Source organism: Pocillopora damicornis, chromosome 3 (genome assembly GCF_964200805.1).
Source record: "Pocillopora damicornis chromosome 3, jaPocDami1.2, whole genome shotgun sequence".
NCBI classification, from domain to species: Eukaryota; Metazoa; Cnidaria; class Anthozoa; order Scleractinia; family Pocilloporidae; genus Pocillopora; species Pocillopora damicornis.
Window position 1 is genome coordinate 1,750,057 of NC_142672.1, and position 26,213 is coordinate 1,776,269.

Sequence of the window (26,213 nt, forward strand, 5' to 3'; positions counted from 1 at the left end):
CTCGTTTAAAATGCTGCGAGTGGGCTTAGAATTATATACTGTCCTATAGCTACAGAACAGTACTGAATTAATGCCGTTTGCTTTTGTTTCGGTTTGTAGAGGTGTTTTCCTTTCAGGAAGAATTATCTTTATTGAGATGTACTCAAACGCGATCGTGCAGAGAAAAAAAAAACGTATAGAGCTTCCGATAAAATGTTGATTCCATTTTCAGTTGGTAGACGGGGTTTTATTAAGGGCACTATCGGAGATGGAACAGTCAGCCCTATTGCATGTCCGCTTTGTAGTGTTGAGGAATAGCGCCCGTCTGAGGGTGTTTGATCTATGGGCAACTAATATACTATAATTTCATATTGCAATGGTTAAAAAGAGCCTAGGGCATAAAAGTAATTTAAAGTGTACAATTCCGCGCCTCTTTTGCTTCCTTTATTTGTTGTCCCTTGCAACTTTTAACGAGTCATTAATCCATCGAACATTTTAAACTTTTTAAAAGTTTTTCTTTTTTATTCACATTTTCAATGGCATAGCCGCATACCATGCGCTATCCAGTTCATAATTTACAGAAATTTCTCCATTGTAGTATATATTCTTGCTATCTTCCCTGTCGTTTCACCAGCTGACTTTTCAAAAATTGTCGTAACTCTGCGGTACACGAAGAAATGACGTCCTACAAAAGAAAAAAAACGAAGAGAGAAATAAGACTAGATTTACATCAAGAAGCCCAGAACATACAAAACTCCAAGAATATCAGAAACAACAGCAATAATGGGAAGGATACTCTTTAAATGCTTGCCATTATAACTAACCTCCTCACGAACATTCCCCCTTCACCCCACCCCCAATCCTACCCTCATAAAAAGATATTCCAGATGCCTTGGTATTGGAACATCCAAGAAAAAGTTGGTGATAAACCTAAAAAATTCTCACCTGGAGGAACGCGCTCAAACCAAACCCGAAGACAAATGCCCACCCTCCCCCCCTAAGTCTATCAAATTATGATATCATATCTGTTTTGGATCCGAAGAGAGACACGGCAATCAATCATATATTCATTACTTCTTTTAATACAAATTCTTAACTCATCTTATTTATAAACAACTTGACCTTTGATAAGCTTCTCAACTGATCCACTGGTGAAGATAGTACACAGTCACGGACAAAGTTAGTAACTTGGCGGCAGAAATCCAAGTGAAGAGGCTGGACAAACAGACAAATGAAAGATATCAACGTTAACTAAAACGTCTTTTCGCAAATGAAATTCATAACAGCAAGCCTAGAGTACCGTATTTACCCGAGAAAAGGCACGATTCTCATCAATAGGTTTTTCCTTTTTTGCATAATTTATTCCAATTTCGTTGTTAAATGAACGAATGACGAAAGAAATATAGAAACATCATCAAAGACTTCGGCGGTCTCCCTGAGTCTTACAGGTGGCTACACATTTTTCTTAAAAAATCTGTGGCACCGAAAGCAAGATAACTTTAAGTGCATTTCGAACTAAAAACAGGAACCAATACTAGATGGAATATTCAGATGACCTCTAAGTCGTAATTTCCTTCATATCAGTGGCTGAGTCAGGAAAAGTGGCCTCACTCACCGAAAAGTCAGCAGCCATATTTACCAAGCCGTTCAGACACTCTTTCCGAAGAAAGACAAACGAGTTGTACATACACAGGGTGACTGTCAAAAAACCGCTGATCTTTGTTGCCTACACACATATGATAATAAAGTTGTTTAGAAATACTATGCATCCTTGAATAATATCATTTTCATATTTTTGTTTTTGTTTTTACCATGCAGGTAAGTGGATCAGAATGATCCAAGGATGACTAGTTTCCCTTGATAGGGACGTTGATAACAATTCCTACAACTCTGGTTAACCCATTCCATTTCACTCCAAGGAATGATAAGTACAAAGTATACAGATTTATCTCAAAATTCCAATGCATTGTCAAGCAATCAAATCGTAAATAAAGAGATTGTCCGCTGGGTGATATTGTTCGATAGAGGAACTTAATTCACAGGAATAGCATGCATAACTTACATTAAGTAATTTACGGTAACCAGGTAAAAGAATCAGTAATGAAAGTAAAGTGAGCAACAGGGCTTCACTGATTAGCGGGGGAAAAAGCCAATTTCGTCTGGGCTTCTCTTCAGTGAAAAAACGAAAATGGCAGGCTTGAGGAATTTCCACTGTTAGACGTGTAAAAAGGAGTTTGGGAATGCTGTGGCGCACACTCATCAGATAACATTGAAACGATAGAAGTATACAACAGTATAATACGTGCACAATACCTCCTGTAATGCCTCATTGGGAAAGTTTGCAAAAAAGCTGTAAAATAAAGCGACAAAATGAAGCAGAAGAGGTCTCCAAAAACTATGCAATTAAAAAGATTACCAATGTATTGAAAAAAGAGGAGAAGGACTTTGTCACGCCACAAGCAACCCCAGTCTACGGACTTAACAATTTCACTCATTTTGCCCCATCATGTCGGCAATCATGCACTGTCGCGATTGACAATTTTCCATTTCGATATTATATAATTCCACACCGATTTGGACTCTTCTCACTCTTTCTATAATTCCAATTCATATAAAGTCTGTTATTGCGTTTTCAAGATCATAAACAGAGCACACGATATTATATATTATATTATATATTATATTATTTAAACAACATAGCACACACCTGAAAAATACAGCTGGGTAAAGCCTGATCAGCTGTTCGTTGAGAACCAGCGATCTGTACAAACATTAAGAGATATAAATGGTAAACCAATTCATAGAAAAGGTTCGCGATCTTTTTAAGACAATGGGTGGCATACCTTAGAGAAAGGAGTACTTCTCTGAATTCGCCACTTTCATCTACGATAAAAGAAAGAAAAAGGACACCGTTATGTAAGAAAACGTATTTTGGATAACAATCCCTAATTGTTCACAACTGGAGTTAATCATGAACCTTTCTCGAAGTGATGATTCCCAATTTAGGCAACTGCGGAGAGAAATCTTATACGCACTGCTGGGATCAATTTTTGATCATTCCATTCAATTTCTACAGTGTATATGAACTCTTTCGCAGTCATAATTTCACTTTATCTCTTTCACACAGCAACATACGAGTCTGCAATGCCCTTCTTCAGTTGCTAATAACTTCATAGGTTAGTTTCTAATCCTTTCATCCCTAAAAGTGAACGAAACTTGCATTTCCCCTGACATAATCGACACATATCTGGCAAGAAGGTAAGAAGAGGTAAGAAAAATGTTAACTAAAGGATGTTGTTTGATTTATCACCAAATTCTCAGATCAAAATTATAGGACAACTACAGCAAATAGTGAGGAGAATTGATCTCTAAATCTTGGGAGTGAAAGGGTTATAACATCGCACCGAATGGTGAAGTCACAGGTAAAAATCCAGCAGAAATTCTGAATTCTTAGAGCGGTCGGTTCGGTATTTAATTATTAAGTATTTAAGCTCATTAACCTCACTTTGGTCTCTAAATTGGTAATTCGGACTTACCGATTCTGAACACGAATAGCGTCTTTGGGAAAGAAGTGAATAGTTTCTACAATAAAATAAAAATCACTGTTTAAAAAACTAGAAGAACTAGTGTACAGAATGTAGACATTAAGGAAAGATGAAAGAAAGAATTCTGAGTTCCCAAAAAAATTGAGCCCCAAGCTTTCAGGATTTTTTCCGGTAGTCCTTGATTCTAGCCTTAGTTGTTCGAGGGGCACATAAGCCATGATCCAACGGACAAATTTTTATTTACTATAACGGAGCGTTATTTGTTTTTTGAACACTTCTACATAATGGAAACTTACCCAAGCAGAGTCCCTCAGGGCTTCGGTCTTACAGATCTGTTAAAATAATGCCATAAAAATTACATACATATCAAATTTACATTTACAATACATGTAAGAAAATATTTTCAACTGATTGCCCCACCACGTTATGCATGTTTTCTACACCAGATACTCCCAGTAAGCATGTTTATTTCTTCTGAGTCGCTGTCTTAATTACGTCCATTTTGAAATTAATGATGATCTTAATTGTCTGATTGGCTCTAAGAAATGCGATTCATTAACAATCGCCCCAATATTTGCTCTGGAACACTACTTTTTTTTCAATCTCAGGCGTCCTCCAACTATATCGAAAGTTTAGGACGTTGATCCTTTAAAAAACCTTTGCAGGAAACTGTGTCAGTGTCATCGGGGATAGTCTCCGAACATAGAACTAAATATCTGAGATCTAAATATGATGCATAAATTGCCGATTTAAAATTCTAGAAAAAAAAACAGGGTGTTATGACAAAAAGAAAAAAAGAATCTATCAGTTAACTACGAACCTCATCGCCATGAAGAATCATCCGTGAAAATTCTGTCATGATGCAGTCAAATAAACACACAGCGACCTGCAAAATTTCGTGAAAGTAAAATAAACGTTATTCGGTAAATGTGTGTCACGTTAAGAAATGTCAGTTAGAACGTTGTTTGGATGAATTTAAAGCATATCGTTAGAATGTTCTTGAAATTGTGAAACCAACCATTTAAAGCGCTCACCTTCCGCGTAAACTCTGTAGGACGTTTACTTTCTTGAAGGAGTATCTTCATCACTTGACTAAAATAAAAGATAGAAAAACAGTCTGAAAAAGCCGTTTACAAGCTGCCGAGCATATTGGTTCAAACGTTAGACAAGATTGGGCTACCTGTTCAAAGTATAAAGATTAACAGCGATAAACAATGCCACCAAATTCACGTCCACATGATCCAGATCTTCCAAGGAAACAGGTTGGGAGGTTTCAACTCTGCGCAAGAATAATGAAACTGAACATAAGCACAAAAACCAACTTTGTTACACGGGAATCTTTGTTTTGATGGACTGGTTTGATTGAAAACATTTCAGTGCTTATACAGTAATCGACGATTGATGTAACAGCATACAGATCGCGTGTCACATATGAGCTTAGAATATGGCCAACAAGTTCTTTGAAGGTGGTTGATACAGCATCACCCGAGGAATCAAATAGTCTGAAGTTCAAATTCCCTGAGGGAAGGAGGGCAGTGTGGCGTCAAACCGTTTTTTTCTCAGCCCCACACTCGTTATAAATGGTTAACATCTCTCTTTTTTCATCAGTCTGAGAATTATGTTTTATTCGCCTGGCAAAGTAATTTTGCTTATGCTTGAGTTCAGTATCTAACACATTCCCTAAGGGCACTGAATTTAAACATCACAATACCTTTACACTGTTAGTAAGGGTTCACTCAAATAAACCCTAGATACTACGAACAAACCTGTTTTTCCAGTTTAAGAGTAACTCAGCCTGGTTTAGTGACCCATGTGTAGTAACATCAACTTGGGTTATGGCCAAAGGTCTGAGCTGTTTCCAGTAATACTTACAGGAAAAAAATACAGATTTAGCCGAGCCGATCTAAAAGCAGAGAATACAATCGCAACGACTTTATCACGAGACGATGCAATTTTTTCGCACTAATGAACAAGTCAGGCCAATTTTATCGGTTGAGCGAGTTTATTAAATTTTCTCACTAAGGAGGATCTACTGTAATTAAAAATCAAAGCAAACCTGCAACTTTAAAAGATAATGAGGGAAAAAAATGTATATATCATGGATGTTAAATTCAGTTGACGTGAGGTTGGGACAACGGAGATTAAGCTTTCCGTAATCGGTCGAACGCAATGCGGGAAAATACTGCGTTTTTCTGGCTGTTCTGTTCTTAATTTTCTTCTCTCGACAAAGTCGAACTTGGAATTTTACAAACAGTGTTCTGTAGAAACTCACCAGAGCAGAGGCAAAGAACAAGGGACAATCCGTCATAAACTTCGACAAACGCTGAGGGTTTCTGTAGAAAAAAGTTAAGGCAAAGAAAATGCTGTACACATACTGATAATTCACTCTGTTGGGCCTTATCCCGATTTCGATGGCATTAGCAAACTAAGAGTTTTTTCACCTCTCCTACATAAGAGTCTAGTCCATAACCGGTTACTGCCCAGTTTTCTTTCCAGGTTCCGCTTACAGTTGACAGGTACCTATTTTACTCGTGGGTGGAGAGGGGCGCAGAGAGAGTAAAGTGTGTCTCCATACAACACAACACAACTTTCCTGCGGCATCGACGGAACTTTCGATTAGAAGTCCACCCTCACTCCCCGCTCTCTTGATCACAAAGTCAACGAGTCTTTAAGATTGTACTTAGTGAGTGATGTCTACAGTTTGTTGTACTTCGGAATAAAATAAAACAAAATCAACAGTGTTTATCATACCGTGATTCATGGAATGGTCTCCTAGTGAAAGTAAGCCAAGCCTTGGACAAAAAAGGCAAATTAATATATCACTCGACCGTGACACTGCTTCGCGTTTTTATGATTACAAGGAAATTTAATTTTTTTTTGCTGCTGTTGTTGCTTTGCTTTTTTTTCTGGGGGGGGAGAGAACACTTTTACGAGCTCTTACAAACATCATCTACAAATCGATTCATAAAGGAAAACAGGCTGACACAGTTACCTTGAAAATAAAGAATGTAACATCAAAGGGAAGACAGCAATTGTCACTTATGTAAGGTCTCTAAGAAAGTGGGGGAAGAAAAAAGTGAGAAAATCCGTTAGTCCACAGCAAATATAAAGCAAGTTTCACTTGAATCTATTTGCTAACAGAGCAGGCGTTTAACTAGGGAAAGACGACCGCTCATTTATCAGTAGTATGCCATCACTGCAAGCTAACACTTACTAGATACGCGTTGATGAAGTTTATCACGTGTGTAATTGATTGAGTGTCAAGACTGGAATCCATCTGATCAGCGAACAGAAGAAACGGAGGAAGATGCATGGCAAGACTGAAATCAAACAAACGAAGTAGAGATCATTTAATGTTATGCCATAGACTTCATTTGGATTGGGTTTCTCAAAACTTGAAGATATGTTATAACAATGGTCGAACAAAACAAGGTAAGACACTCAAGGAAACAGAAATTGAGACCTAAACGTTATTGGTTTTCAGTTATTTTTGTGACCTGACTGGTTTAAAAGGAAGCGCGCGTTTTCTGGACCAAGCGCGGTGAAGCAAAACGAAAGCAATCGCAGATTATTTTAAATTTGGCATTCCTTTCAAAAATTTCTCAGACCCAGTGAATATCTTAGTACAATAAAGTTGTGCGGTTCTTACTTCATACATGACACCACAACAGAACTATTCAGAAGCTCATTATTTTGCGCTCCTCCGTTCTGGTTCTTAGCACTTGATTGAATCTGTCAGAGAAATAACACATATTACCCCTCTTTGTTAACCCAAAGGTCTTTTCGTAATCTTGGAAAATCACACCAAACCAAGAACCAGCAAAGATTTCAACCATATGCCGTTAATACAACATCTAAATAGGTTAAGAGACGCAACTTTTCAGAGAGGTCGTCGTCGAATGAAAAAAGATGTTCAAAATTTATTACAGAAACAGTTAGCCAAGAAAGATTAAAAAGGAAAACAAACGAAATAAAAAAAAAAAAAAACTTGGCTGAAAGCAGAAGCCACAACGAAAGTTTCAAGTAAACTAACATTTAAATTAAGGGTGCAAGTTTCGAAAGAACAATTCTCTTTACGGTGGACCATTCACATTATCAACTCAGTTGATAAAAGCAAAACTAATGTTATCTCCGTCGATTTCAAAACTCTGTGAAAAGAGCTAAAAAATATTTTCATACACCATGTGGATGGTTTTTAGAGCGGCCTTCAAGGTCTTGGTTGTGATGTGAAACCTTATACACATTTACCTTTTCCAGTCTGGAGTTGAACTGTTCGAGCAGCCAAGATCCGCGCCAATTCTTACCCGACGGAGCTGAAGTGTTGTCATTTGAGTGCTGAGAGAGCATTGATACGAGTTCCTACAGGGAACGAACATGATAAATTTGTCTTAATCACACGTAGCTTGTAAATCCTTATAATTCTACATCCTCTCTTTGCTTTTTACATTGAATGACCGTTGTCCGATATGGCGGGTGAAATTAGTATTTCACGTTAGGAAAATTCTCCAGTGCGAGGAGGGAAATCTTCCTGATAGCATTTATATAGAGCCTTTATCTCCCAGAAGTGATTAACATGTAACTTCTCCCTATAATATCTACACATTATTCAGCAAACAGGTAATGAGAAAACTCAAAATTATCAGTTAGAAATCATTACCTTGTTCTAAGACCAAATTCTTGTACTAAGTTACAAGAAAATGTGTGGTAGTCAGAGGCGAGAATTAACAATCAGATCTTGGGGATTAAAGAAGAACTTACAACCGACTAAATCACTACAAATTAACTAAGAAGCAATCGAATGAAGCAGGCCAGCTATTATTTTACGGTAAGCAAAAATTCCGATCGTATTTTTGTTTTTAAATTCAAGTTTTTTCTCCATCTAAATCATTTCATTTCCACCGCTGCGTATCAACAGTATTTATTTGAATGATGATGTAATCATCAAACGAACTTGGACTACCTGGGATCCCTACCCAAGGATACACAGCTAAAATAATTTCGCTGGTCAGAAATCAAATCCAACCCATTCTTTGCGGAGTTGAGCGTGTGGAGCATAAGGCTACAACGCAGGACGCATATAGATTAAAACAGATATTTGGTTCCGCCTAAAATATTAAAGCTTGCCAAAGTATGATTTAGCAGAGAAAGGTAATGTTACATTACCTGTAACAAATGAATCATGTCTTTTCGACTAACCTCCACATCATTTGGTTGCTGTGTAAACCTAATAAGTTAAAAGAGATGTCACCATTATCATTCCAGCACCATACGCCGTAAAACTGTAAGAATGATAAAATAAGTGATACAGTACACACGTCACAATTGCATGTCTCAGGGGTCACCAGAATCAACGAGATGGAGTTGCGCTGCACTTTTCGAGTGAATTCAATTGGAAATAAGGTCATATACGACCCTTCTGCTTTCTGTGTTAACTCTTTAATTCACCACTGAAGGACAGATAAGACTTCTCTACTGGTTTTTCCCAGACATCTAAATTAAAATAAAATCTGTGAATCACCTGTGTTCAAAGTCGAGAAGTGCATGAAAAATAACGGAACACGCTTTCCTTGCAGAGCCGTCACAGCCACCCCGTGGGGATCCCTGGGGTAGAAAGTGGTCCAGTACTCTGTACTGATGGTAAATGCGCCTATCAAATATGAGAAAGAGAACCAAACAGAATGACAATCATCTTAAGTTAAACTTAGTATCTAAGATATATCACTAAAAGATAGCACGATCGATAAGCGAGTTTGGTGCCCAAGTTTTAGCTGAGTTCGAGAAAAAAAGGTTAAAAAGAATTGACTCGTACGTCTTTGGGGTCATTCCTCTCTCGATACAGCCCACTGAATCAAAACAGACAAGACATAATGTGTTAATGAAGGAAAGTTGAACTGAAACATCGTTTTCAGAAGTAAAAAATCATATCAAGAGAAGATCATCTTTGTATTTGTGCGTGAACAAGGACAATTTTAAAATCACAGGGGCATTTGAAGGATCGCATAATTGTTCGCTTTCTTTTTCACTTCATGCGCAAGATTAGTAAAAGGAAAAGAGTATGATAATAGTAACGGATTATTAGTGAATGCAACAAGAATAGCAACAACTAGTTTTGCAAAACCTAACTACGTACTTATACAGGTAAGTAGCATCAAAAGAATATACCTATATTTATACTCTCTTGGTAGCTGTCATACAAGGATTACATCAAGTTTCACTCTTAATTCAGATTACCTGTCACTTTCAGGAAGAAAATCATCTCTGGCAGAGATACTGAGTTCCAATATACACCACTCATAAAAACACAACTGAGGGGAAAAAGAACATCGCAATATACAGCTCACTAAAATTAGGTTGCCAAATCCTGACACGTTCCAGACATGCCAATAAAGATCGAATTACTTTTCAATTCACATACGTCAAGTATTACCAGTCAGTGACCATTACTACTGGAGGCTCCACTCTCTGTAGCATGAAGCAACTGAGAGTGTTATCCTCCCCCTGGTTGGCATGCTAATCAAACGCAGGTAACCCCCCCCCCCCCCCAGCTAAGTAACCACTGGTCAAATGCTTTTTACACGAAGTGGCTCGTAAGCTGTATGAACAACCTACAGACGATATGTCAGTCCTTCCCTGGATGCATCACATTTCCAAATGATCGTTATAAGAGTTCAGCACTCAATTGGACCTTTCGATAGAGACAATACAATTTCTGTCTCTAGCTACATTCACCCTTTGAAGACGAATAATATAATTAGTTTTATAATACACAGCTATGTTGTCCAGAATGTGTCCAAAATTGAGAAGTTTTGTTTTCGTTTGGTTTGTTTGCTGTTTATAATAATTTTCCATTTACACGATGAGGAAGTGTGTAAGACATGTTTATTTTGCTACATGCGCATGGATACCTCTCCTCTTTTCTCCCGCAGTTCCTGAAACTTTTGTAGAGATATCAAATTCTTCACAATAGATAAAAGGTCTGAAAGAAAAAAAAGTACCATGATCAAATGAAGAAAATTTCTTAAAAAGAAAAACGCTGCAAACTCACTCACAAAACAGCTACCTACAGGCAGGTAGACTATTCATTCTCTAAATGGCTGAGAAAATTAAGTTTGTCACAGTAACCGTTAATAATTACTGCAATTTTAGTTATTTTGCTTTTACAAAGTACTGTTCTTTGTTTAAGGCAATAAGTGAGTTTTGCATTTCACAGTTGTAAAGTCAGCTCACCTGAATCAAGTGCTGGTTTAAAGAAAAGCCTTTGTCCGTGTACATTCAAGCGATGAAAAAGGTAGAACATCTGGTACAAACAGAAGGTCTAAGGTTACCAAAAGAGGCACAATTCTCCAAACATTTTGTGAGACTTAATTAATGGTAACTTTTTAACATCAGTTAACAATAGTCGACGTCAAGGTCTTCATTGGGTTCTATGACCTTGCAAAATCGGGGGAGGTTTCCTCGCAAATCTTAATAATTCCAGAAGCAACGTAAAAACAGTAAGAAAGGTAATAAGGAGCTCTTCAATCGAGAGTTATGACACAAAAACCAGAGTAATCACAACTAGTAACAAGCACGATAGAATTCGTTTTCATTAGAACAGGTATTACGGGAAAGTCAATTTAAAGACATATACACTGCTGCCTTAAGCGCGGCAAAAGAAGGCTGACCAGGTCGCAGTCTGATAGGTTAATTTCTAAACCAATTACTTGCAAAAGGAAGGCAAAACCAATAAATCTCAGTTCACTTTTGACCCTCAATTGAAAACGGAAGGGTCTAAGTTTTCAATAACTTGAGTAACAACTGTATTACCTTTTGTAGCATGACTGAAGACAGATAGCCAGTAGTTTCTACAATAAAACAGTGAATGATTAATGAAGAGAAAGCTATCGCTGAGAACAGAAAATGAGCCTCCTAACTATGAAAATGAAGTAAGAATGAAAATTTTTTAGGAAAATACTTAAAACAAAGTTAACAGCGTCGCTCAATTTAACAAAATGTTATCAAGTTTGTTAGTTTTTTCTCTAATTTTTTAGGGGGAGAGGAGATGGGGAATCAGTCCTTTCACACTCAGAAGTACTGCGAATTTATATTTAGGTCGAAGGAGCGAAAGGATTAAAGGGAACCTTTGCTGACTCGAAACCTTCGTACAAAGTTGCCCCTTCCCTGAATTAACAATCCCTGGAAATAAAGGTGATTCGTGCATCTTGAAAACATTTAGCCTAAATTTCGTGAATTTTTCGGGTCGTTAAACATCCTCGTCCGCATGCTATATTGTTTCCCTCTTTTGATCTCTATTGCCCAATTTTTTTAAAAACTTACATCCGTACCAAAAAGAACTTAGACAACTGCTGCTCCTTCGAAAACGATTGCGAGGAAATCCCTTGTAATCTCAATCAGAGAATGAACAACCTACCTCCAGTGTTGGCGTCTATTTCTGCCGTATTTGAGGTGAACACTTTTAAGGCATGCTGCACATAAGAGCATGAAAACCTATTGAATAAAATACAACATAATTTTTGAGATGGTGCGTTTTTGTTTTGCCATCCGTCTTCAAAAATAGTAGTTCATGATAAAAATCGTGTTTTTCCCGATTTGAGATTTAAAACTGAGATTTCTTAAGTGCCTTGAAGCGCCAAGTGTCAGAGCCGTGGAAACGAGTGGTAATACCGCGAGAGGTTTCGGACGGTTTTTCCCACTTGCAGCTTGGCCTCTCACCGCTTTTAAAGCGTTCACGAGCCGGTAGCAACGCAGCTCCATGCTTCGAACCCTAATAGTGATTTCCACTGACAGAAGACCCTTTCTGGGATACTCTCCGATCAGACCGTACCATAGACAGTTTGTTACTTATTATAACATCTGTAGACCAAAGCAAGAAGCTGATATTCCCTGTACCTCAGATAAAAGTACATCCAGCGCCTTGAACAGATAGGAATATGCTCACTAAGCGAATTGAGAAAGGAACAAATCTAAAGAACAAAAGAAAAAAGATGAAAGGATGGTTTTTTATGAAAGGCCTTTTTTTGCAATTTTACAACAAAAACGAATCAAATTTACGTCACTCATAAAAAAAGTTAAAAATAACGAAACTTCATACTTGCTACACCTCAAATTTGAGCGCACCTCTACGTATAAAACACAAACTGCTATTCCAACTTTTATTTATTAGTCACTTTTATTTTCCTTCCAACCCCTTGGGTGCCTTTTAAACGGATGTTCGATTCTATAATTTTTACACTGAAATGGAAAGGAATCATTAACAGTTTTAATACAAAACTGCGCACAACGTATTTCAAGTAAGAAAGAGATTTTCCGTAATAAAGTAGCCAATACTAATGACAAAGAGTTTTAAGGCTGTAGCAGAAAGAGCGATATACATTTTCTTACCGTTGTGATCTCGGATGCGTTCCTTCCTGAACGATGTGTAACTCCTTGGAGAAGAACTGGAAGTAGAGTCTTTTGATTTGCACACAAATAACACAGAAACACAGCCAAACCACGCGTTTCTTCATTCGTTACTGACGAACCCTGTGATGGAACATCAAGCAAACCACGGAAATAATTTTTTTATCAAAGAAGGTCATACATGTCCAGGAAGACAATAAAGTTATTGGAGCACATATCGAATGAATGACGTAAAACTAAAATCAACGTATTCAAAACTGACGATCAAAGCAAAGAGAAAGAGAAAGAGAAATTTCTGCGAAAGTCAAGGGAAGTCAAAGTAGAAACAAGGCAAAAGTGTGAAGCGCGGGAAAAGGCGGGGGACCAAGACGCGATCAGTTCTATTATGCATTTGATTGGTAGAGAATAGACCAATCACAGAGAGAAGTGAAGCAAAGACTAAGCAATTCCAAATCAGTAAAGTCGCCAATATTTAAATTTAGGTAACATTTGCGTCGTTCACTGCCATATGCAACTTGTATGTCTTAGTTCTAATGCAAAAAAGAAACAAGAATTAAATTTCGTTGCAGTTTTGTTTAATTTTGATGGTCAACACTTTCTGTTTAAATGAAAGATTTTTTCTGCATCATACCTAAACATAAACAGGAAATTCCGAACAGACGTCGAACCTTCAAAAGCGCCACCGCTTAGCTACTCTTCTCGATTGGGGATTTACAGAATTATTTACAGTGTAATAACCAGCAGTATATATTGACCAACCTCGTAGCAACATTTCCTCCATAACTGACAATATAAGTTTTTGTGAAGCGGTGTTATTGATGAAAACATTGCTACAAATTGAGAAGCCCAATAATACCTGTTTATACAACAGAGACAATGTGTCATTTACTTTCAAGGGTACGACGAGAACATCAAATCACAAAAGAGTATCGCGTGTTATTAGAGCAGCATTATATCACACACCGGTCTCACTATATGGTTCACAGTCCTCAATTAATTCTCTTAAATCTACGCTTGAATCTGCGAGCGAGTGATTTATGTTCACCGAAATGGGGAAACGGGGAAGGTTTTGAATTAGAGTCACAGAGATAGGAAGTAATCCGTATATTGTGCTTTTCAAAGGAACGTTATGGAACAAACATTACAGTAATTACCACAGCCAACACCAACAAATGACAAGATTATAAAAAAACAAAACAAAAAAAACAAAACAAAACAGACAAAAAATAATGAAAGCTTAAAGAAAACACCTCGAGCATGGGAAAACGCGGATTATTAAGGTGTTACATCTGATTGACCAAGAAGTCGGCGCGAGTCTGGACCAATCACAGAGCACGGGGAAGAAAAATAAATGCTATCGCGGATAAGTGTAAACGCTCAATCGAAAAGTTCTGTGTTACAGAGCTTCGCTCGCCCAGTTTCAGAGGGCACTGTGAGGTTTACCTCTTTAAAAGATCCAACGATTCCGATGCGTGACTGCTTACAGCATCGCATGTTTGACAAAATGCATCCAGCAAAGTATTAACAACCTTTAAAGCAAAACATAGATATAAAAAAGAACAACTCTTTGACCCATGCACTGGTGGAAATTATGTTTTCCATGCACGGTGACTGAATCACTTATTTCACAAGTTTAATCCTTTTTTTCCAAAGATTTCATAAGTAGTTCTGTTCTCCTTTTTGTCTGGCACACAATCCTTACAATGTTAATTTAGAGAATTTGGTATTAGGTCAACAAATAATCCCCTAATTTATAAATTTGTTCATTCAAAGTACTTATATACTTGATATTGTAAAGAGAAATTCTGTCTTGGTCACTCATGGTAGTTACAGGGTTAAATAAGCGTTTACATTATTGATAACATGATTGTATTGTAATAACAATTTACCAACCGGGTCAGTGCAAGTTGCTTCTATTTCGCTGACATCTAGTTCTACAAGCTGATTGGATGACTGAGTTTCTTTGTTCATATTTATCATTGAGTGTATAGTTCCAGAGATAATTGACAACTGAGACGAAATTCTCCCTGCAAAAACAAACAAAGTGCGAATAGTGCCATAAGACCACTGGACTGAATAAAATAGCTTTCAAAAGTCAAGAACAAGAAACCTTTAAAGGTGAATACTTCAAAACATGAACCTCATCGTATGATATGTAAGTTTTGATAAATATAGCTCCCACAAAATCGCGATGTAAACGTGTGCATTATGGTACAGTGGAATCACCTGAGTGTCTGGAAACATCGGTTCCTTTCAATGACTCAGTGACGAGCTTGGTAAATTTCTCTACAGATTTTACAAGTTTTTCCATGCCACTCAAAGTCCCTTCGTCTTCTGAAGAACTCACTAAAAAAAACATACACACACAAATAAAATCAGAAAAGTACAAAAATCACCAAAAGGTTGCAAAATTTATTGGGTGTTGGCCACTCACATGGCCTAGTTAAAGTTGATTCGAAAGAGTTGCGAGCGATGCAAAGGAAAATTAAAAAGAACAAAAACAACTGCTTACGAGACAAACCAAAAGGAAAACTGATATTAAGTAAAAAAGATTTTTGGAGACTAGGGATTGACTAGCTTGAACACCACGCGTGCAAACGGAAGGAACCAGGGGTCTGTTCGGGAACTTTATTTCACTCTCTGAGACTCTGTCTCACTTCTTAAATGCTTTATCGGTAAGCATGTTTGGGCTTACAGGACAACTGGCCTTAGCAGAGTAAACATATAGAGTAAGGATGAATAAGTCCAGAACGATCTCACGGAGAATGACATAGTTGAAACATTTCGACCTGGAACTATAATTCCCACCCTAATCATTGCCTGAAAATTATTATATCTGAACAACGAAGAAGTAAAAGAACAGTGATACCTCACTTCCGGCCCATCCCTTTTCAGGCGACACCTCGATTCAAGGGAAACAAACATTGGTTCTGCCTTTTAAAAAATTATCCCACCATTTCTCTATCCATTACACAGATTACCATGGATTATTTATGCAGATGATAATATCGTAATGGCGAAGATACAGAAATCGTGAGGTTATTCTACTGAATCGTTGAAACTGTTTGAAGACAAATGTGAGACTTTTGCTTACAAATTAACGGCTCAGACCGCCGCCCCCCCCCCCCCCCCTCAGAGAACACTTGTTGTAAGCAGAACAATGTATTTATGAGCCTCAAACCTTCATTCTGTTCAATGGTGATCTTCTCACAGGCCGACTGATATGTACTCAGCATACTCTTTGGAATTTTACCGGCTCTAATTAAAAAAAAAGCGCAAGTAATTACTACATGTTTGTACACTCATAGCTGTAGGCATCTGCCTAAAGATTAGTGAAATGAAACAAACGATCTCAATAACAACAACTGCGAGAACAGAAAAAAAGAAGAAAAGAAACATTTCTGCTTTGGAGGTGTTAATAGGAATGCTTACGTGCTTAATACATTGATGAACTGAGCTCTTCCATCAGGCTCCTCGGGAACCTAAGAGTTACCAAAAAATAAAAAGGTTAGCTGTTGCTGATCTGTACAATGAACCTTTCGTCCATAGAATGGGGATGTAAGCTTTTGCCATCCGAGTTCAACAAAACACCCTACGTCTCGTCGCAGAGACCAATATTTTTGTCTCTTATCTAGCAACCCTTAGAAATGGATTTAACATATCTCTCACAGAGACTTTTCCAGCTCGTGGTTGTTTTGTACATTTTATAATGGCCACACTGGTTTCCTTGAAAGGTGAGTACTATCTGAAATTGGTTTACAGAGAGTTTTGCAAAGCTTTTGTCATGAGTAAAAAAAAAACTAATTCTGATGATGACTTCCACTCAGTTTGTCGAGACAACTATCATTGTCAACGATAACAGTCCCTATCAGAACTGAACAAGCCCAAACAATCACAATTCATGCTCGGCTGTCATTCCTGGTTCAAACGATAACTAAATCGCAAAAGTTGTAGAATCGCCTGCTGATGGCACATTTACTGCCTGAAAAAGTGCTACTTTGAGCACAATGTTAAAAACTAATAGGGACTAACAGCTAGACGATGGCTTTCATTTGAATTTCAGACATCAACTAAGCAGCTCTAATGCTTTGAAGCTGCATGACCTAGTCGCGTTTGTCTTTCTATTTCCCTTACCATTTGCAAATAAATATTTATGCTTTACAAACCTTTCTTGGAGTTAGCAATGCCGGCAAAAATCTTCCAATGAAATAAGGTTTTCTAAAAATGCTGGGTAGACAAAAAACAATTTCTCCTGATAGTTAGGGAATTACTGTAGTTTGTGATTTAATGCAGCACGCACATGCATCACCTCCCTGAGAATGCTCTCTTAAATTTAATTTTTTTGGACTTTCCTGGTTTGCACTCCTAAAAAAATTTGGTATGAGTTTTTCAAGATCGTCATTTGCAATTCGTTCTTCGTCCTTGGCCATCTTGGCTAATGCCTCTTTTGCGATTTTCCATCAATCGAAACTACTATTTTGCATGAAAGAGGTAAGTTTCTAAAGAAATTGTGGTGCTGCGTCGGTGGAAGAGTTTAACAGGGTAATTTGGTATCATCAACCGTGTTGATAACGTAAACTGGCCACAGTTAAGAGTTTCCAAGTTGACGTTTCGAGCGTTAGCCCTTCGTCAGAGCGAATATTTTGCAGTCTCCTTTAAATTCTAATTAGTTTCACGAGCCGTAAACAAACGTCACACACAATGTTGAGAAGCTTTTTCAGACAGAATCAAAACGTTACCTTGCCTCCATAACAGTGCTCGGGACTTTCCCAGACTTCTCAAATGATTCGATAACTTTTTCAACATCTGAGGAGGCTTGTTCAAGTTGCTGTAGAAAGACGTATAATGTTTTAATCTTTTAAAAACTACCTTACCCTCTGTAAAGTCATTACAATTAAAATCTTCCACTCTCCCAAACTGGTTAATAATCCCAACAGCTTTGCACTTAAGTTTTATTTCCCTTTTTTTGCGGCCTTTTTATGTAGTTTACTTTGCAGCCACTATAGATGTTGGTCTCGTCACGTGACTCAGGTAGAGTCGGACTCCGTAATTCGACTAAACAACGGCTTTAGTTAAAGACGATGTCGTTAGTCAGTGACTCAGGCTCACGCGGAAGTTGAAGAGATTTCAAACGCTCCCAACCGGAGTCAAAAAAGCAGAGTAATGGCCACGTTCCAATAGATACTTTACATACTTTAACACTACGCTATAAGAGATGGGTGGTTGCCTCACCATTGAATAAGATTCTTGTAAAAAAAAAATCCTCCATACTGCAAGCAGTGATAGAAATGCACAAGAAGATTGTCATTATTATCATAACTATTATCATTGTCATTATTATCATTTTAACCTTGGTATGTTCACTTTTCGCATCTGTTCCTGATGTTTCTTTACTATTCCCGTATATTCCCATCAGTTCTACAGGCTCCTGTCAAAAGAAACCAGTTTACAATAACGTGAAAAGATATACCAGAGAACCTGACATTTCAATTACCTTTATATTCTTTGCAAATATGTTTCAAAATTGTCATTGCCTATAATCTGTACCTTTAAGTCCATGAGTCTGGTCTTGGCCAAAGACACATAATCAGTGACAAGTTCACGCAGCTTGGCCGGTACTTGAGGAGCTTTGATGACGTGAACCTGAAATTATCAATATGCGAGATGAACAAATTATAATTCAAAAGGAGTCTTGGAGAGTTTCTTTATCTCAGAAATAGTGCAACCGCCAAAATCAACTGGACAATGCGGTCATAAAAATACAACAACTGCTCAGAACTCCTCTTAGAAAAAACGAACTAGGAAACCCAAAGGCTGCCACTCAAGGACTGAGTAATTCTTTGTTACTTTTAAAAAATAAGACAGCAATGATTGCAACCAATTTACTAAACTGATTAATAAACTTTCTACGAATGGTTAGCTCAAAATAGCCAGCTCTGAGGCTAGAATGATAGTTGGAGTACTCAACTTACAAGTACGAATGCCAACCCTTCCCTTTTCCAGTAGTTTGCATTTAATGCTCCACCAAAAATAAATATCACTCACATTCCTGACTATTACCTTTAAATATTCTGGGGGCTCATATGGTACAAGGTCAGACAAGAACTTCAGAAATAGTTGCACCGTTTTTCTGTTGTTTAATTTTGGGTTTCCTTGATCTCCAAATGTATTCTAAAATCATGGAAAAAGAAAAAATTAGCAAGACAAATTGAAGAAAAAAACTTGGTACTTGTGCCATACAAAGAACCTTGTTTGGAAAAAAAAGACTCTGTAAATAAAACATCATGTTAAAGCCATGGGATACCTTTATGAAATAATGATTTAGAACTTGATTACTGTCACAAAAAATGAGCTTAACATACTCTCCACTGCATAAGACATATTTCACAATTAAATGTCTTCCCATACTTGTGATAATTATGTAATTTAGTGTTGTCAACTCAGTTGATAATACCAAATTACCCTGTTATACTCTCCCACCGATACAGCACCACAGTTTCTATAGAAACTTACCTGCTACATTTATGATAATTATGACGAAATAGCTGCATTACACATATTGAACACTCACTTGAAACCAAGAGACATAAGGCTGAGAGACATGGCCTCCTTGCTGTGTAACCTGCCTAATCACCAGGAATGCAATGCTCAGTGTAGAGCTGTTGCTGTTATTCAGTGCATCATTCACCAAATCACAGACATAACCTTGAGGAAAAGTTCAAAGCAATTTTTAATAACAGATACCACTGTTTGTCATTACGTTGTAGCAATTATTGGATCCGTTGTAGCAATTATTGCATTTGAATAAATGAATCAAACATCATTACACCTTCCAGCATGCCTGCAGCCTCCTTCACAAGGACCACAAACACTGACAGAAATGCAAGGATTCTTTCCACATTAACCTTAAATGGATGGCAAAGAAAAAATTAATTTTATGTTGTTATGGAGCGCATTGAAAAATATTTGTTAATTGGAAAAAACACATCTTTGCTAAGTAATGCTGACTCAATTCTAACAGTTAAGTCACTCACATACCTTTTCCTTAAAGAAAGTATTCTTTAGTGACTCCATCACAGACATTGGATCAATGACTAAAAGAAACTAATGGTAACAGCAAACATTTATGTAATGGATGACTATAAAAAACAAATGCTAACATCTATTAGTCTCTTGATGCAATGTTTCTCTGAGTCAAGTCTTTTCTTGCCTTTTTGGTTCGTCAAAACCTTTACTAGCCCTCATTTTCAAGGCTTTTCACTCTCATTTCATTTTTACAAAGTTTATGAAAACATGATGATGCAAATTAGTAAAGGGGCTATTTGTGCAGTTGTCAGGTGAAATAAAGTTAAAGGCTTACTTGTTCAAACACTCTTCTCGTTGCTTCACCCAATGATGAGAACTTCAATTCCTTTTGGTTACAAAAGGCTAAATGTAGCACTGACTTTTCTACAAGAATGACCATCAATAATATATCATATTAGATTAACCACCTTACAAAAAATATATAGTACATGTACTAGGTTTGTCTCCTGTTGAGGATCATTTTTTCCTTCCGCAAATCCTGGTGTCAAGACTAACATTCACATTCAGTTACTATGTCCACAGACAATTGAGTATCCTAAGACCTTCAAAAAGACCTGACAACCATTTCTAAGTTATGTCAAGATAACTTTATCATGAATTATCCAATGATAGGCTGGTGGCAATGAACAAGAAACAAATTGCCAATATTGAAATGAAAGACCAAACATTAGCCATAAGATCATGACAAATAGTCAGTTTTGATAGTGCCTCCCCCCCCCCCCCCCCACCCTAATCTCTGTGGGTCATCTGAAATGACTTGGGTTTAACAATGGCAAACTCTCCCTCTGCCTATAGGGTGTTCAGTGATTATCATGCATGTCTAAATGTTGTCTAACTGTTGTGTAACATAATTAGAATACTCCATGCAATTAAAATACCTTGTGCCACAAACTTGGAATCTGCATAATTTTAGTTAAAATAGTTTCATGTACGCCTTTCATGTTTATTTGTTTACATTGCTTGTTTATTCAGTCCTCAACACGGTAAAAAGTTGTTCTACTTTGCAACACATACCAACATCTGTTTGCATTGAAAAAAACCTAGTGAGCTGTCTTGCAAAAAACTTTTTTGTTGTAGTGCAAGGGACATCATTCAGCTTTCTAATAATCTCAAGGACACAAAACCTGAAAAACAGAAATCATTGGCAGATTATTAAAACACCCATCTTGATCTTTTCTCACTAATCTTGTCTTGTCTTCTGGACTTTGGGTTAATACACTACACTTTGCTAGTAAAGAAGTCAAGGAATGACCACATCACTGTTTCAGATCTATTTTGAACAATTTAGTGCATTTCATGTAGATGTGCTGTGAGAATGAAATAAGATATCAATGGCTGTAATAATTCAGTATGAAAAGTGTGCAAAAATACACAATATACAATGTAACTATAGACTTTACACTAACAGTTGTTTACATGCACCTGTCTGAGCTATTCTGTTCTAAAGAACTGTTTTCAACTTTCTTGCAGACTGAATAATCAGTCTTATCCACAACAATGTCCAAAATTTCTTGTGAAACCTGTGAAATAAAAACATAAGTGAAAGTATAATTTCTTGAAACCTGTAGTCATTCTCAGGTAAGTGTTACATCAGTACAAAAAATGCAGTGAGAGGGGTAAGAAATTTATGTCATAAACAATTTTATTAATAACTCTATTTGGGGTTTTCTACTTCAACAAATTTCAAAATTTATAACCAATTCTATTTACTTAAAGTCAGCCAGACTAAACTGAGAGCATCTAGGAATAGACTTGTTAATAGTGACACTAGGACTAACATCACCAGATATTACCTTTTCAAATGAGCTGTTGGATCCTTCTTTCATTTTGCTTTCAGGAAAGGAAAATGTAAGTAATTGCCCTAAAAGACCTAGCAAGGCAAAGAAAAATGGCAGTTGAGGGAAAGAAGCAGGTTTCATCCATTTTGAACACTAATTAAAAGGTATGAACCATTTAAAATCCTGCTTTTAACTTCAAGACTAGTGTTTATTTTTAAAAGGTTGAGTGTACCTGATAAAATATTTTCTTGCTTTTCCATGTCCATTTTGTTTAAACAGAGTGCTATAAGTCCATCAGCGACTGCATCGACTGTCTCACAGTACTGCAAACAACTAGTAACAATAATGGAGACGAACATTTACTGAAGGGTAATATTCATTTTATACTGTAACATCCCCTCTGGTCATTATTTCTCATGAGTCATAAAGTTTTGCTGAACTTTCAAAAAATATTGTCTCAATTATTTAATGTAGCTGAATACTTAATATGCATTTTTCTTGATTGTAAAAGAATTGCAAGCAAATTAAGCTGATACATGTATTGCATGCATGTCACTAACTATGCTATAAAAGCTAGACACTTGCTTTTTTCATGAACAATATTCACTCCTTACCAAGCTAAATATGTGTTGAAGGAAACTATGCAGTTTTTATGAAGCATCCAGACAACTTCCAATGGAATAGTGGGACCCTGAAATAGTGAGAACTTAAGCATGAAGTAATAGCTTATCATGTTCAGAACAAAGCAGCCAGTCTTACCAACCACTGGCATTCTACACCAGACTTACTTTGAATTACTAATTTTAATACCACAATAATGAAGTAAGTAAGATAATATTCATACATAGCTAAATATAAGTCCTCTCTTTTTTTGGGACCTTGATAGTTCAAACCCTCTTTCAAAATGATAGGGGGCAAAATGTTAGAATCTAAAAAAACTGATTAATAAACTCAAGTTCATCCATCCAATAACAGTTACAACTGTCATTTTTAACATTAATGATCATTTTTTTCACTTCAGAACAGTTATACTGTTGGTTATACTGTTTAATTTTTGCACTACATCAAGTTATCAAAACCAAAATACTTTGGAAAGTGTAACAAATGAAGTGTTTTATATCTTATGAGACATTTTGGTGTGTAGTATCACTGAATATTTGTTACAAGTTGTGCTGTATTTTGACCAGCCAGTAGGATGAGGCAAAATAGAAACAAGTAAAAATTACCAAGCTACAGCTGACAAAAATGTCTAATAAGTTATCCATTATCCAACTGTTTTTTTTTTTCTACCATGTGTTTATGGTCATTTCTCATAAGACAAGAAAGCAAAGTGGATAGAGTAATAAACCGTGCATAGCCGACTAGTCAAACAGGTTTTATTTTACAGCACAAAAAAAAACAAACTATACAATATTGCAGGATATTTGTACTCTATTACTCCATCATTTTGTACTCTTCTTTGTGCAGTTGGATAATAATATCACATACCAAATAGTAAATACAGTCAGTTAAGTTATACACCTTGGTGGTCAAATGTTTTGTGAAGTACACTCTGTTAAAACACTGTTCAGACAACATGTTCTTTATCAACTCCAAAACAGCCATTACAGATTCCTGAAATGGTAAGAAATTGTGATACAGTTTATCAAAATAAAACTTACAACAATTAATCTAGGAATATTAAGGGTTTTTGTGACAAGTGATCAGTTTTCTTCCCATTATTAGCTTCAACTAGTATGTTCTATTTAACAATTAGTTTATAGGCATAAGATTTTTATCACATGATAACAGAAGATATTCCAAGGTTAGAATTACCATCTTACAAATGAGTATCTCTAAATTACCAGTTGTTCCTTTGATAAAAGTTGTTCAGAGGAGCTGCAAACAGCAATAAGTCTTCCACTGAGCCTTTCTGCAGCCAATAATTCTAAAGGACAAGCTGCCTTAGAAGCCTGACATTTTAGCAGATCAAAGCAACTTTTTACTGAAAAACAAGTATAAAAAAAAGCAAGCACAAAAACTATTAATATTAATTGACCATGGTCCTTAAGGTTCTCTTCTACCGTCTGGCAAATAAAGAAATTTTTCTTTAAATAGTTCACTGCAACTCAGCTTCCCCCCAAAAGTTCTTCTTTATTTCAAGCCTGACAAGTTAGAGAAATTTACAAAACTGGTATGTAAATAAAGCAAGCTGACAGTCTTGACTAGAAACTTGATCCTTGATCCTTAACCATTTCCAGAAAGGAGAATCAAGAATTGAGTATCAAGATGCTCACAGAGCTCTGCAAGGATCTTGATTAGCAATTTCCAGAAAGCCACACTACACCGTTATACTAAATTCACATTGATTTGATTATCATCCAGCATGTACTTCTAAAATCAGCAAGATCAGCTGTGTTGAGAGATTCCTGGCTATCTATAGTTTGTTATTTCCTTCACCATATCATTCAATATTTTAATTTCTAAGTAACACAATTTACAATTAACTCACCACTAAGAGAAGAGCACAATTCAAACTTTGGATTTTTATGGTGTGGATCACATTCATCATGATCTTCACTCTGTAAGATACAACCGAACTAAAGGGAATGTTTAATGCAGCCATAAAAGTTATTTTCAAAGAAGCTTTTCAGAATCTTAACAGATCAATGAGACCATTAGAAATATAAATAATTCATCATTCATCTCAATTCCCACAATTTCCTTCCTATGAAGTGGAACTATTACTTACCAAATAAAGAAAAACAGAATTCTACATTTTCAAGAGCTTCAGCCTCTCACTTTTCCTCCTAAATTGATCCATGATTTTCTTTCAAAATTGAATATTTATATCTGCTGCTTTCTTTTCAACATCACAAACACCAACCACATAAAAACCTTTAACCTGGATATGTCTTATTCAGGACCACATTGTGTATATGCACCCTACCAGATAAAAAAAATTTGGCTTTTAATTGCCTTGTTCCAGTCTCTTAACGTTGCTTTTTCAATAGATGTCTTTTCGAATTTGTGTAGTTACTTAGTCTTGTATATACATAATAGATAGATATATGTAGGAAATTGTAAGTCCAGACTTTTTGTTTCTGGACGTGTTTCTTTTAATAAAGATCTTTATTATTATTATTATTATTATTATTATTATTATTATTATTATTATTATTATTATTCTCAACACAAACTGATAGAACTAAAAGGAAACACACAATCCCAAAATTTTGTTTCAAGCATTAGCCCTTGATGAAGGGCTAGCACTCAAAACATCAGCTTTAAAACTCTTTACTGTGGCCAATTTATGTTATCAACTCAGTTGATAATACTTAATTACCCTGTTATACTCTACCACCAATACAGCACCACACCTTCTTTAGAAAAATACACCCTTTGTTCATTAATCTTTTTTTTTTTAATTTGGTTGAGTTAAAATCTAATTGATTTCCTCTTGTGTTGCAAACAATGTCTCAATCCAATTCAAAATGAACAGGAAACCATGGCTGACCTCTCTCAATATGCCCTCGAAACTGAAATTATCATTCACCATTTGTTGAACAGCCTTCTTTAGTTCACCCACAGATCCATCAGTGCTTGCACATTCTTTGATCTGAGTGCTTTCTACGAAAAAGGAACATCCATTCAAAAATAACTTATGGATATTTCATTAAATCATCAATTTACAAAGAGGTGTCTTTTCAATGAAAAAAGAAATAATCAAAATATGCAGACAGTTTGTTTTTAAAGTTATCCTTTGCTTGGCTGAAAAAGGTGCACTCTGACTGTAATTTGCTTCGCGTGGATAACCTTATTATATCCGCCACTAGACTATTACAGCAAGTCCCAAGTGCTCGAAAATCAACACTCCCAAAAAATGATTATCGGTTGAAAGTCTTCCACATTATTTTTGTTAAATTTGACGGCAAAGATTTGGTGAATCTCCACATTTCACTCCCCTGGCTAAGATTGCTTGCACTCCAATGCACACTGCAGCTCTTTAGCTTCCAACGCTCACAATAAGTTGCTAAAAATAGAAGTTAACCCTATGACCTGAACAACAACATGAAAAGTTTCCTGATTGAGATTTCACAATGTTGTAATTTTAAATTTCACACCTATACTTCTTTAATCCTATAAATTCTTTTGTTCGAGTGCTTAGCCTCCTAAAACAGTGGTGTGTAATTACGATTATAAAAGTCTTGACATGTACACACCTAACAATCGCTTGAATTTGTGCTGAGCATTCTCCCCAATATTACCGTCTGCATAACTTTCTCTGGAACGTTTAGTTCTGCAATACGACTCAAGTTCCATACTTCATCAAAGCAAAACCTCAACAATACATTATTTTCAGCTGGAAAACACAAAAGAAAGTTTTTCACATTCCAATTGTGCGCCAATTCAACAAAAACGACCAGGCGTCCGCCAATAGCTTTTA

At 36.4% G+C, this 26,213-nt stretch overlaps 1 protein-coding gene across 1 annotated transcript; it reads right to left on the reverse strand.

The window, feature by feature from the left end:
- Positions 1-472: 472 nt before the first annotated feature.
- Positions 473-26,210, reverse strand: LOC113665865 (Fanconi anemia group A protein). Its single transcript, XM_027181595.2, has 52 exons — positions 25,990-26,210; positions 25,284-25,396; positions 24,279-24,366; positions 23,632-23,771; positions 23,309-23,401; positions 22,402-22,478; positions 22,020-22,120; positions 21,803-21,879; positions 21,432-21,529; positions 21,024-21,133; positions 20,284-20,372; positions 19,962-20,027; positions 19,753-19,828; positions 19,495-19,628; positions 18,984-19,094; positions 18,471-18,566; positions 18,274-18,351; positions 17,663-17,751; positions 17,090-17,150; positions 16,356-16,405; positions 16,105-16,181; positions 15,150-15,269; positions 14,817-14,950; positions 14,367-14,452; positions 13,683-13,779; positions 12,906-13,046; positions 12,414-12,487; positions 11,935-12,011; positions 11,331-11,368; positions 10,752-10,821; positions 10,430-10,500; positions 9,756-9,829; positions 9,043-9,171; positions 8,688-8,748; positions 7,773-7,883; positions 7,174-7,256; positions 6,739-6,844; positions 6,517-6,576; positions 6,276-6,316; positions 5,797-5,857; positions 5,291-5,391; positions 4,705-4,803; positions 4,559-4,616; positions 4,345-4,410; positions 3,821-3,856; positions 3,516-3,561; positions 2,823-2,862; positions 2,687-2,740; positions 2,293-2,329; positions 1,595-1,705; positions 1,102-1,194; positions 473-664 (listed from the first exon to the last, which is right to left on the reverse strand). The coding sequence occupies exons 1-52, from the start codon at positions 26,087-26,089 to the stop codon at positions 590-592; spliced, it is 4,374 nt and encodes a 1,457-aa protein (XP_027037396.2). The 5' UTR covers positions 26,090-26,210; the 3' UTR covers positions 473-589.
- Positions 26,211-26,213: the final 3 nt, after the last annotated feature.

What these genes read in the sequence shown, in the direction of transcription:
- LOC113665865 (XM_027181595.2), bottom strand. Translation starts at nt 26,089, where the DNA reads ATGGAACTTGAGTCGTATTGCAGAACTAAACGTTCCAGAGAAAGTTAT. An exon ending in ACGCATCCGAGATCACAACG is followed by an intron (nt 12,488 to 12,905) that starts GTAAGAAAATGT and finishes TTTGTTCTTTAG; the next exon opens with ATTTGTTCCTTTCTCAATTC. An exon ending in CTTCAGTCATGCTACAAAAG is followed by an intron (nt 10,822 to 11,330) that starts GTAATACAGTTG and finishes TGTTTGTACCAG; the next exon opens with ATGTTCTACCTTTTTCATCG.